General features: G+C 45.1%; 1 protein-coding gene across 3 annotated transcripts in view; it reads left to right on the forward strand.

Annotated features, from left to right (window-relative positions):
* Positions 1-11913, forward strand: part of GRHL2 (grainyhead like transcription factor 2) — a 149861-nt gene that overhangs the window by 53681 nt on the left and 84267 nt on the right. For all 3 annotated transcript variants that reach the window (XM_019528021.1, XM_019528022.1, XM_019528023.1), the window contains exon 7: positions 1018-1129. In XM_019528021.1, coding sequence (XP_019383566.1) covers positions 1018-1129 — 112 coding nt within the window. The remainder of the gene's footprint in view (positions 1-1017; positions 1130-11913) is intronic.

An 11913-nucleotide genomic window follows, 5' to 3' on the forward strand; every position in this document is an offset into this window, starting at 1 on the left:
GCAGAGCCTGCTGTAGAGTTGGGGGGTGGGGGGGAGGGGCAGGGAGAGGGAAGCAGAGGCTGCTGGGGGGGTGGGGGGCAGGCATTCCCACAACCACCTACCTCTGCACTGCCTGGCCCACTGCAGTAGCAGGAGGGATGAATTAAAGATGACCCTTCAATAATTAGATTTGATACATGGAAAATTGAAATAAATTTATGAATTTTCCATGTCTAGCATCTAATTATTGGGAGAGCATCTGAAGTTCAGGGTCGCCTTAGATTCAAGTAAATTGTGTGTGTGTGTGTGTGTGTGTGTGTGAGTGTGAGTGTATCGCCATTCATCGCATGAAAACACTGTTTTTAAATTGTCAAACATTTGTGTGTTACAGGATTTTCTCTGTGCAAGTTGTTGATGGTTCTAGCACTAAAATGCTACATTTTTGTCTGTATATTTTCAGCTGTGCTACTTATTTACTTATTTTTAAACTACATAGCAAGAAGTAAGGACGTTCACAATGATATTTCCATCTGAAACTCTAATTTCTCTGTAGGGAGGTCATGCACTGTCTCCCATCCTCACTCCATTGACTGCAATATGAAACTGGCTGCTGCTTTGTATTTGTTTTACCTAGATGAGCGCTCACTATATGATATCTATCCCTTCCTAGGCTTATGTAGTCTTCTACAGTCACAAGGCATTCTAATGACAGCCTCATTAAATATCTTAGTCAGAATCATAATTGGGGATCCTTTGGCTATAGAGGCCACCATTTTTTCTCTAACAAGCACATATTTCATTAAATTTAAAGTATTTGATGACATTTTATTCAGACTGGAAAGAGAATTGGCATAGAAAGGTATTGCTTGCATCTCACTTGTAGAGCTAGACAACAAAACAGTGAACATTGTTCTCTTCCAGGGCAGGTGCTACTGTGCTCTATAGAAGTTCATGGTTTTTCTAGTACATGGATATCTTAGAATTAATTAAACTTGAGGTATAGCCAGTATTGTATTCTCTACTTTCCCTTTTCTGTAGAGTGTGGTCATGGTCGTATTCAGTGAAGATAAAAACAGAGACGAACAGCTGAAGTACTGGAAATACTGGCATTCACGGCAGCACACAGCTAAACAGAGAGTCCTTGACATAGGTAAGTACTAGAGCCAGTAAAGGACTTGAGCCACCTCAGGATCTGGCTTTTGTAGAAGCCCAATTGGGATTTGGAAATGGATTTTCTGCCTAAATTTTCCTAAGGACCCTGAACTGGCAGGCTTGCTCAGAAGTCACTTACCACATGCTTACAGGATTGGGCCCCCTACAGATGGAGTTGGGACCACTTTGTTTTTAAAAAAAGGTGGGAGAGGGGAAGGTAATGATGACACTACCCGCCTTTTCTGTAATGTTCTTGTCACAGTGCTTGTTTAGGAAGTAGGAGAGCTGGGTTCGTAGATTTCATAGACATTAAGCTTGAAGGGACCTCGGAAGATTGAGTCCAGCCCCCTGCCCCAGGGGCAGGAAGTCAGCTAGGGTCAAAGGATCCCAGCAAGATAAGCATCTAGATGCTTTTTAAAAGAGTCCAGACTTGATGCTTACCCACCTCTGGAGGGAGTCTATTCCAGGCCTTGAGAGGCTCAGACAGTAAAGAAGTTTTTCCTTGTGTCCAGCCTAAAATGGTCTTGGAGGAGTTTGTGACTGTTGGACCTTGTTATCCCTTGGGGCACTCTGGTGAACAGGTGTTCCCTCAGATTCTGATGCATATGCTTTATATACTTATAGGCTGCCACCAGGTCACCCCTGAGCCTGTGCTTTTCCAGGCTGAAGAGTCCCGTGCCTCTCTTCAAAAGGCCTGTTCTCTTGCCCTCTGATCATGTATGTTGCTTTCCTTTGGACTGTCTTAAGCTTCTCCATATCCTTCTTGAATTGTGGAGCCCAGAATTGGATGCAGTACTCCAGCTGCAGCCTCACCAAGGCTGAGTCCAGTGGGAGGATGACATCCTGCGATTTACTTGAGAAGCAAGTATCTATAGATGCAAGCTAGTTTTGTTTGCTTTACCAGCTGCAATGCTGCATTGGTGGCTCATGCTCATCTTCCGGTCAATCATGACCCCCAAATCCCTTTTGGCCGTGATGCTAGTGTGCGTAGTGCTGCCAAGTCTATAAGCGTGATGCGTGGTTTTTTTTACCCGAGGTGGAGTACCTTGCATATTTCCATATTGAATGTCATCAGGTTTTTATCTGTCCACTTTCTAAGCCTATCAGGGACATCCTGGATCACTAGCCTATCCTTGGGTATGGATGCTCTACCCCAAAGTTTGGTGTCATTGGCAAACTTGGCCAGTCCTCTTATGACATCAGTGTCCACATTGTTAATAAAGATGTTAAAGAGTGCAGGTCCAAGGATGGAGCCTTGAGGGACACCACTGCTCACAGAGTGCCATGATGATTCGCTTCCATTGACCACCACTCTCTGGGTCTGGACTCGGAGCCAGTTCCCCAGCAATTGGACTGTGATGTAGCGGAGGCTGCAGTTGGCCAATTTTTGCATGAGGCGATCATGAGACCAGATCAAAGGCTTTTTTAAAGTCCAGATATATGATGTCAATCTCTTCTTCCTTGTCCAGGTGATATGTCACCTGGTCATAGAAGGAAATTAGATTGGTCAGGCAAGACCTACTCACAATGAACCTGTGCTGGCTATCCCTCAGTATGTTGCCATCAGCCAGCTTGTCAAGAAATGGTCTCTTTGATAATTTTTTCCAAAATCTTTCCAGGGATTTGAGGTCAAGCTGATTGGCCTGTAGTTCCCCAGATCTACTTTCCTCCCTTCCTGAAGATAGGCACCACACTGGCCTTCTTCCAATCTTCGGGTACTTCACCTGAGCACCATGAATTCTCCAATATCCTTGCCAGTGGCTGGGCTATGATGCCTACCAGCTTCTTAAGTACTCTGGGGTGCAGTCTGTCAGGACCAGCTGACTCAAAGGTGTCCAGCCTCTCAAGATTTTCCTTTACAAGGTCTACACAGATGTTGGGTATAAATTTACCCTCACCCTGGCCATCCCACATCATGTTAGGTAGGGCAGTCCCATTGGGCTGGTTAAAAACCAACACAAAGTACCAATTAAGGAGGTTGGCTTTTTCCTAGGTGTTGGTTGTCAGCTGTCCTATTTGGTTTAGCAGGGGCCCATTGTTACCCTTGCTTTTCTTTTGACTCCCCACATCTGAAAAAGGGCTTTTTATTGTCTTTGATACATGTAGCCAGTTGGAGTTTGGTTGCAGCCTTGGCTTTCCTGGTTCACTCTCTACAGGTACGGACCAGTGCAGAATACTCCTCCTTACTGGTTCTTCCTATCTTCCATCCTTTATAAGCCTCTCTTTTTAGATGTAGGAGGTCTATGAGTTCCCTGCTGAGCCAAGGGGGTTGATGTGCCTTTTTTCTACCTTTCCTCCAAGGTGGGATAGACATCCCTTGTGCTTTCAGGATCGCTCCCTTAAGGAGCAACCACTCATCTAGGACTCCTCTCCCTGTCCAGTCATGGCCCCTTAGGGCCTCAACAACAAGCCTCCTGAGTTTATCAAAGTCATCTTTCCTAAAGTGGAGGACTTCTGCATTGCTGACTGACTTGCCAGCTTTGCAAAGGATAGTAAAAGTGATCAGCTTATGGTCACTGTCTCCCAGCTTTCCTTCAATTCTTAGGTCACTGACTAGATCATCCCTTTTGGCCAGTACCAGGTCCAGTAGTGCTTTACCTGTTGTCAGTCTGTGGACTTCTTGAGTCAGGTAGAGCTCGTCCATGTGTGTGAAGAAGCTTTGTGACTGTTCGGATGTGGCCGAGTGCTCTTCCCACGAGATATCCGGGTAATTGAAGTCTCCCATGATGACTATTCACTGAGAGCGATGCACCATGCAGTTGTTCAATTCTTTTCTCAGCCTGATGGGGTTCAAATTTACATTTTTCATCTCCCCAAAGAGTGCCCCAAACACCAGGCTATATGTTAAAGTAGGTGGAATGTACTCTCAAGCTCTCATGTAGAAGCTGTGCCAATGGGCAGAAGAGGCTTCAAGATGTATTGATCCAAAGAGAGAGAAAGCAAGATGAAGCATGATTCTACAGTCTAGAGATTAGGGTACTCACTGGGGAGGGGGAGTCCTTGGTTGCTGTTCCTATACAAAACTGTCACAAGTTGTTTCACAACTGATCAAAGTCTATGTAGAGTCCTGCTGTATTATGGAGATGTGTGGTGGAACTTTTAAAGACATGGGACTAAGTGATTACAGCTAAAGACTTTTACCCCTTCTGTTAAGATTGCTCTCTCCTCAGGATCAGGCTGAGGGGAATAGTCAACAAAGCAAGGGTGCTGTGAAATGACTTCATTGTGAAGGAGGAGTGGACCCCCACAATGCTCCTTTTGGGAGGGGGTGAGGGGCAGGATTTGCCATCTTAGAACCAGAAAAAAAACAAATCATACACTAAAAGTCAAACACCTACTATAACACATTTTAATTTTATTACAAAAAAAAATTGTCATGATTTGTGTTTGAGTAGTGTATGTAGAGGTGATTGCATAACTAAAAATAGTCTTACTTTTGTATATTGGGGGGTATGTATGGTGGTGGGGTGGGGTGCATGTGTGGGGGGTTGTGAGCGGGTGTGGCTATGTGGAATGGCATGTCAGGGGGTGTGTGTATGTCAGTGGGGGTTGTGGGAGAAGGGTGTGGCTGTGTGAGGTTTATGGGGGGGTGTAGATCCCCCACACACTTCCCCACATGGCACGCAGCCCCTGCTGCTGGTAGCAGCAGCAGACGGGGTGGGGGGAGAGGGTCAGGGGCCTCAGCCTGGCGCAGGTGCTGGTGCTGAGCAGGGCGTGGTTCCAGCCAGCGCTGTGGCATGGCGGTGAGGAAAGCAGCCTGCCCGGCCCACCTCTATCGCAGGGGCTCCACATGGTGTGCCTGCAGCTCCCACACTTGCACCAAGTGGAGCCCCATTCTAGACTCCACAGGGAAGCAGGAGGCAGGGCTCCCTCCACTCCTGGCAGAGCCCAGGGACCTGCACGGCAGGGGGAGGGGAACATAGCTGGCTCCAGCATGGGACTTCCCTGAGTACGAGTGTGGGAGCTGCAGGTGCGCGGCTCGAAGCCCCCACAATAGAGCCAGGCTGGGCAGGCAGCGCTCCTCGCCTCCGCATGCAGCACTGGCCAGAGCCACACCCCACTGGATGCCAGTGTCTACGCCAGGCACTAACACCCTGAGTGCCCACTGCCTGCTCTTGCTGCTGGCAGTGGGGGCTGTGCGCCATGTGGAGGAGTCTGTGGGGTCCCCATACCCTCCACCCTCCCTCACACCCACACCCTGCCCAGCCAAGCTCTGTGCTCTCACCACTCCCCTCGGCATGGGCTCTGCACTGCTCTCCGTTCTTCTGTCCAGCTGCAGCTCCACTGCCCCACCCTGGCCACCACCCCTGCTGCTTCCCTACCTGCTGCCTGGAGCAAGCTGGATGTCTGGGAAGCCAAGCAGGTTCCCACGGGGGTGGCTACAGCAGGGGCAGCAGCTGCCCTGCCCAGAAGCTGCATGCTGGTGGGGCTGAGCCCTCCCGCCCACAGGGGTGGGAACAAAGCACAATAGAGTATGTTGAGGGGTGCATGTATGCATGGGCGCCTTGCTCCCACCCTCGTGGGCAGAAGGCCTGGGAGGGGCAGAATTCCTTCATGGATGCAGCAGGCTGGATGAAAGTGCCTGGTGGGCTGGACCCAGCCCGTAGGCCATATTTTTGCCTGGCCCTGATCTATCAACATCCTCTCTGTAGCAATCTTTTATACATTTGATGACTGTTATCAAATACATAGTGTTTGCTTTTCCAAACTAAATAATCCCAGTTCTTCCATTTTTCCTGTTCAATCCTGTTTTCTAGATTTCTTTTAATTTTTATTGCTGTCTGCAGGACTCTTTCCAATTTATCCGTGTGTTTCTTTCTTCCGAACTAAGTGAAACCTCAGTACTACTCCAGGTGAACCTCACCAGTATTGAATATCCCAAACTTTTTCTTATTTGAATCTTTCACTCTGTTGTAAGATTACTATAGTTTAGATGTTATCTCCATGGGAAATGTATATTGATATAAAATAATGTACAAATTTAAATTACTGTTGTTATGCCAATAGAACACTTTGTGGTATGGACCCTCTATTTTGGTAAAAGAGTGATTTTCCCGCCCCCCCCCCTGGATATCTTATATCTCACTGACAGCAGTCTAAAGTCAGCTAAAAAGATACTTTTCCATAATAAGTGTTGACACAGGGAGCTATACCAATGTAACTATAGTAGTATAACTAGTGAAAATTTCCTATGTAGCCAAACCGTAAAAAAAGCCATAAAGGTCAGTGCAACCTGATTTATATATTCATGGACACTTGCTAGGAAAAGCACTTATCTATGTGCTGATATGCTTTGCTGAAAGCCAGTGCAACTACTCACATTTTTAAAGTTAAGCATGTACTAAGTCAGTGGAGCTTAAGTACTTTACTGAATCAGGGTATCTGCATATGCCTGGATTCATTAACCTTTAACTAAAGCATTACAGAGGACTCTTGTAATTGGTTCATAAGGATTTCTGCATTAGTGCCTTTCCTGTTTATTTCTTGATTTTTTTTGCAGTTAAGCTTCTTCACCTTTTTGTATAAGTCTACACTGCTGTCAATATCTAAGTTTTCGAGTTGTTAAATATGACTAATTGGTAGCTTCTTTTTAGTTGGAAAAGTTATCAAAATTGTTGATAGCATTCTAATAATGTTAGAGATCATAGAAACATATATGATGTAGTGGAATACTATCTTTTAGAAATTCACAGTATGGTTTCAGTGATTTTTAGTGGAATGAATCCATGTTTGTTTATTTGCTGCCTTCGCTTTCCTGAATGCTATATTTGTAATATTGCCCCAAATTGTGCTTTTTTTCCTGTGTTTCTCAGATGTTTTTGTTCCACAACAAGTTAAAGAAAGCTTTTGCAATGTGGCCAATGCAAAAGAACTCCGTATTTAAAAAATAAGTTTCTATATTTTAAAGTACATTTAAGATGCATTGACGAGCATGTTCATTCACCCATATGTTTACAGAGTTCTGTCCAAGGCCCCGAGCCTTTGACAGTGCTTGGAGTATTTTTGTATCCACTAAGATCTCCATCAAAATGAATGAACAGGGCTCAGTGATGCGTATGAAAACTCCACTTCTAAATTTACGTTGATCCTGCTCTGAAGGCATTCCTGTTAGAAAGCAGGGTTGCAAAACAGAATACCTATGCAAATAACCATCCTTAATCTCTGTTAAGCTCAGAGTCAAGGTAGTGTGATTGACTGCTGACAAGCATATGGGGCTTCTACCTCCCTTTGTTTTTAACATGCAACTCTTTGTCTTAGGAAGAACTGGGAGTGAAGCTGCGTGATTTCCCCTAATGTTTTATTCCAATAGACTCATCTAGTATTCATTTTGCCAAAGGCATTTACAAGCTCTTCTTAGAGCCTGCAGCTGCTCTCTCCAGGTGCTTGGGAACGTTCCCATGCTGGGGAACTTCAAGCTCCATCTGCAGTAATCTGCACCAGATAGCATTATAAAGAGTCTGATAGACCAAAGCAGGCAGATTTTATTCTCACCCTAATTTGCCAATTTAATGTCTGCAGTCCCATTAGTAAACACTTCAGGGCTGGGATATTTTCCAGCCATTTCTCCTGTGAGTCCCCTACTGTGTTTTTAGGAATGATCAGTTAATGCATAATGGGCATGTTTTAGAATAAGAATACATTATAAAGGGTTAATAAGTGATTAATAAATGCAAAAATGGTTACTCAGTTATCATGAATTTTTTTAATGATACAATTATGATGATTTAGGCCATGTTCTCTTCATGCCTATAACCTGCTTACAATATCTATTAAATACTTATGAATCCTTTATAAGCTATTTATAAATGTATATTTAATATGAAGTGTGACCTAGAAATAACATGTACAATAGTACATTGAAATAATGATGCAGAGAGTGAAAAGAGGAATTCCTTTACCATAGGTATCATGGAGTGGTACTTATGGTTCCAGATGGGATATAGTGATGGGATGCCTAAAAGCGGGGCTTTTCATGCATCTGTGTCTGCATTGTCCTGTTGGCATCTTCTTTGCACCATTTGGGTTTTCTGAATTAAAGATGGGTTCAAGCTACAAACTGCAAATCTGAGAACAAATTCTACTTAAGCTCTAGGGTTTAAGGCCTGGGGATTTGGTTTGAATTCATCTCTACTTTGAACTTTTTATAAAAGCCATAGTCTACTGATCATGTGAATAAAGTGAAGTTTCACAGCGAGCTGATGTCTCGGTATCTGCATTCAGGCTGGCTTCGGCACTGACAGCATAATGCCAGAAATGTGGTAAGCAATCATGAGATGTCTGTACCATGTCGAACTATGCTAGAGATGCTGCTGCAAACACTCTGCACTCTCATCTGTTCCATGTGTATGGAGTGCTTTGAATGTCAGGTAGCTGCTGTTAAAAGAATGCTGGGTGTCCTTGTCATTTTCAAGAGTGGCACTGGCCCTTATTCTGTGTGTACTGTATGTAAATACAAGCAATGCAACTGCTTTTTGGTGTGCAGCAACTGGGCAGAGCATGTTCATGGTAGTGTTGTCTAGCACAGTTAGATATTAAGGACATACCTCAGAGTGCTGCTATTCACAGATGAACATTGTGGCTGCTTGCAGCCATTAAAAAAGCTAAAAATGACACTTTACTTTAAACTCAGTGCATTACTGCACCAAGTCCTGCACATGGCCAGAAGAGGCAGCACCTTAGTTGGCCCGGCTTGCCTGATGTCTGTGTAGATTATGTGCTTTAGTGGGGCTTTTTCTGGCGCTTTTATGTAGCAGCTGATTGAATCAGCTTTTGCTAAAAGTGCCAAAAATTCCTGCTGAAGCGCCTGATCTTTACAGATGTTGCAGAGCTGGGTCAAAGTAATGCTGTGCTTCTGTCAATAAAGCACATCCTTTTTTTGTTCGTTTTTTTTTTTTTTTTAACATGTACAAGCAGCCTGTATGACTTCCTTGGTTATAGCTTTTCAACAAAAGAAGACTTTTGAAACTAATTCTTCCCTATTCCTCAAGGCCATGGAGGCAGAAATGGTCAGAAGGAGCCTGAAGAAAATACCGTGAACATCTTTCCAGCTTGGAGACCAACTGTTTTCCCTGCTGGTGGGAAGATCAGCCTTTTGAAGTCTGGCTGGAAGCATTGCTTCCCATTCAGCCCTATGGTGAATGATCCTTGCTGTTTTTCCTGTGGGTCTGCCTGCTAAACTACTCACAGTGAGAGGGGTTCTTAGCCAATAATTGGGATAGCAATGAAACAGAAGCTGATTCACTGTTTGGATGATGATTATATTCGGGTCTCCAAATATTTGGATGATGGGCTCTTTTCTCTTTCCCCTCCCCCTCTGTTTTAGGATTATCTCTCAAAGACCTCTTTTCCCTCTGATTTGAATTTGCCTGCTGGAGGCAAGGGCTCATTTCCCTTCAATTTAGTGCAACAGCTGATAACCGTCCTAAGGTGGGGGAGGGGCTGGTCTAGAGGTTAAGGTTTGAGCTTCTCTGTGACACTTTCTATGTGACCGTAGGCAAATTATTTGACCTCCCTATGATGTCTCAAATCCCCTTCATAAATATGGCCTTGCTTCTTGGGCTATTGTGAGGATAATTACAATAGAGTCTGAGGTGCTCAGATCTTGCAGTAATGGGGGCCAATATAAGAGCCTAGGAAATTGATCTCCCATTAAAAAGTCCCTAAAGGTAGGCTTAACTTTAAATACACACTTAAATCCCACTGACATTAATGGAGGAAGCAGGTGCTGAACTGCTATTTTGAATAGGAAAGGACTCAAAAGCTTAAGGAAGCAGAGAGATATTTCAGAATTGAGACAAACTGCAAATAGGGTTTCTGTGGAGGAGGCACATCCATCCTCTTCCTTCAGCAGTATGACTGAGAAATAATGACTCCCATTCAGGGGCATCCCACAGTACACAGTCACAAGTTTCTCTTTTTTTAAAACAAGATATGACAAAAACCATAGCAGTAGATTACAGCACAGATGTGTTCTATTCATGTGTTCAGTATTGGTGCCATAATTTGATCAACAGTGGCTACGTCTACACGAGTCGTGGAATGTGCAGTTGTTACTGTGTAGTACTAATGATTGCACAGTAACCTGCTGTGTTTAATGGCTATGTTTTGTTTTGGTTTCAAATTTGGACATTTTGGAGGACAGTAATTCATTTCAGTGCTTCGGATCACTGTTCTGTTTTGATTTGACCGAATCTGTTTCGGAGTTGCAATGCTGTTTTGGTGATTCAGCCATAAGCTATAATGGGAAATCACTGAAATGCCTATAACCTGGTCATTTCTTACCTGATTCAGATGAATAGAACAGGGATGGTTCTTCCTTCTGAGGCCATGAAGCCTGCCAAGTTTCAAGGAGATAGGTGCAGGGGTTTCTTTGAAACTGCCCCTCAAACTGTTCAAAGCAAAACGTGTGTGTGTGTGTGTGTGTGTGAGAGAGAGAGAGAGAGAGAGAGAGAGAGAAGGTGCAGCGGGATGAAACCAGCAGGGATGGTAGCCTGTAACAGGGAACCTTCCTGGTGCTGGTTAGTTTTCCGCCTGCCCACCTGTTTCTGTGTCAACTGCCTGCTCCTCTTTTGTTTGCCATGCCTTGATGGAAAACTGATTCAGATGTTTCTCAGGCAGGAGGCTGCCCATTTATGTGTCTTGAGGTGACATCCATTCTGCATCTCCATACCTCCCCTAACACTGCACCCCATGCATTGCACATTGCATCCTTCATCCACTTCAGCTGTGGTACCCTCTCTGGGACCTTTGGCTCCCTGTTAGGCCCTGTCCCCGCCTTCAGGCCAGTTGGCATATCGAGCCTCTTGTTCTGGGCATTCCTCACGGTGGGCCCCTGGCTCTTTGACCCCCCTTTGGGTCCTGGCCCCAGCACAGACCAGTCAAGGGTACCTCTGATATATTTTATTAGGCCAACTGAAGAGTTGGAGAAATATATTTTTAGCAAGCTTTCAGGTTTAAAAAACTTTGTCAGGCTGAGGAACCATCTAGTTGGTTTGTGTGCACTCTTTCTGGATGGAATGAATAGTGAAGAAGCCAGAGGCTGGCATACAATGCAGGCAAGATAGCCAGCCAATGAAAATATAAATTGAAGTGTCAGGGGGTGAGGGACAGGCTGAGGGTGGGGAGTGGGAGGGAAGGGGGATGTAGCAGGTAAAAGTGGAGAGGTGCTTGGGGAGTCAGATGTCAGGCAGGTTATAATGTGTCATAAATCCAATGTCTATATTGAGTCCATGAGTTTTTGTATCCAGGAGGTTGATGAAATGGAGTTCATAGGCTCATCTGTGAAAAGTGGTTTGACATCTGTTCTGCAGCTCCATACCTTCCCTAACACTGCGGCCCATGCTTCACAGATGGCATCCCAGGCAGCTGAGCTCAACTGGAGCCTCAACTCCACTGCAACCAGCAAGCCTTGGGCCTCTCAAAGATCTTACTGGTCTGGGCTTTCCCTAGCCAGGACTGTGTGTGCGTGTGGTGGCTGGAGGTTATAAGGTGTCTCCTACCTACCTTTCACGTGAGAGGTTTCCGGCCTTGGCATTTTTGGGTGGCTGCTGTGCCACCAGCAGTCCCACCAGGCCTCCTGACCCTGGCAGGGTGCAGTTTTAGGTCATGCCCAGGACCTGGGGCTGCCTCCTTCCCTGTAGCCTTGGTCTGTAACTCGAAGTTCATTCTGGCATGGGAGCTCAGCAGGGAGATGTTCTTCCCCTGCTGGCTGGTGATACAGTGAGTGCCACCTCCAGCTATGAGATTGGAGCATTAAACAGTTAAAAAAAAAAAAAAAGGAAA

Source organism: Gavialis gangeticus, unplaced genomic scaffold (assembly GCF_001723915.1).
Source record: "Gavialis gangeticus isolate Ggan-Ray unplaced genomic scaffold, GavGan_comp1, whole genome shotgun sequence".
Lineage (NCBI taxonomy): Eukaryota > Metazoa > Chordata > Crocodylia > Gavialidae > Gavialis > Gavialis gangeticus.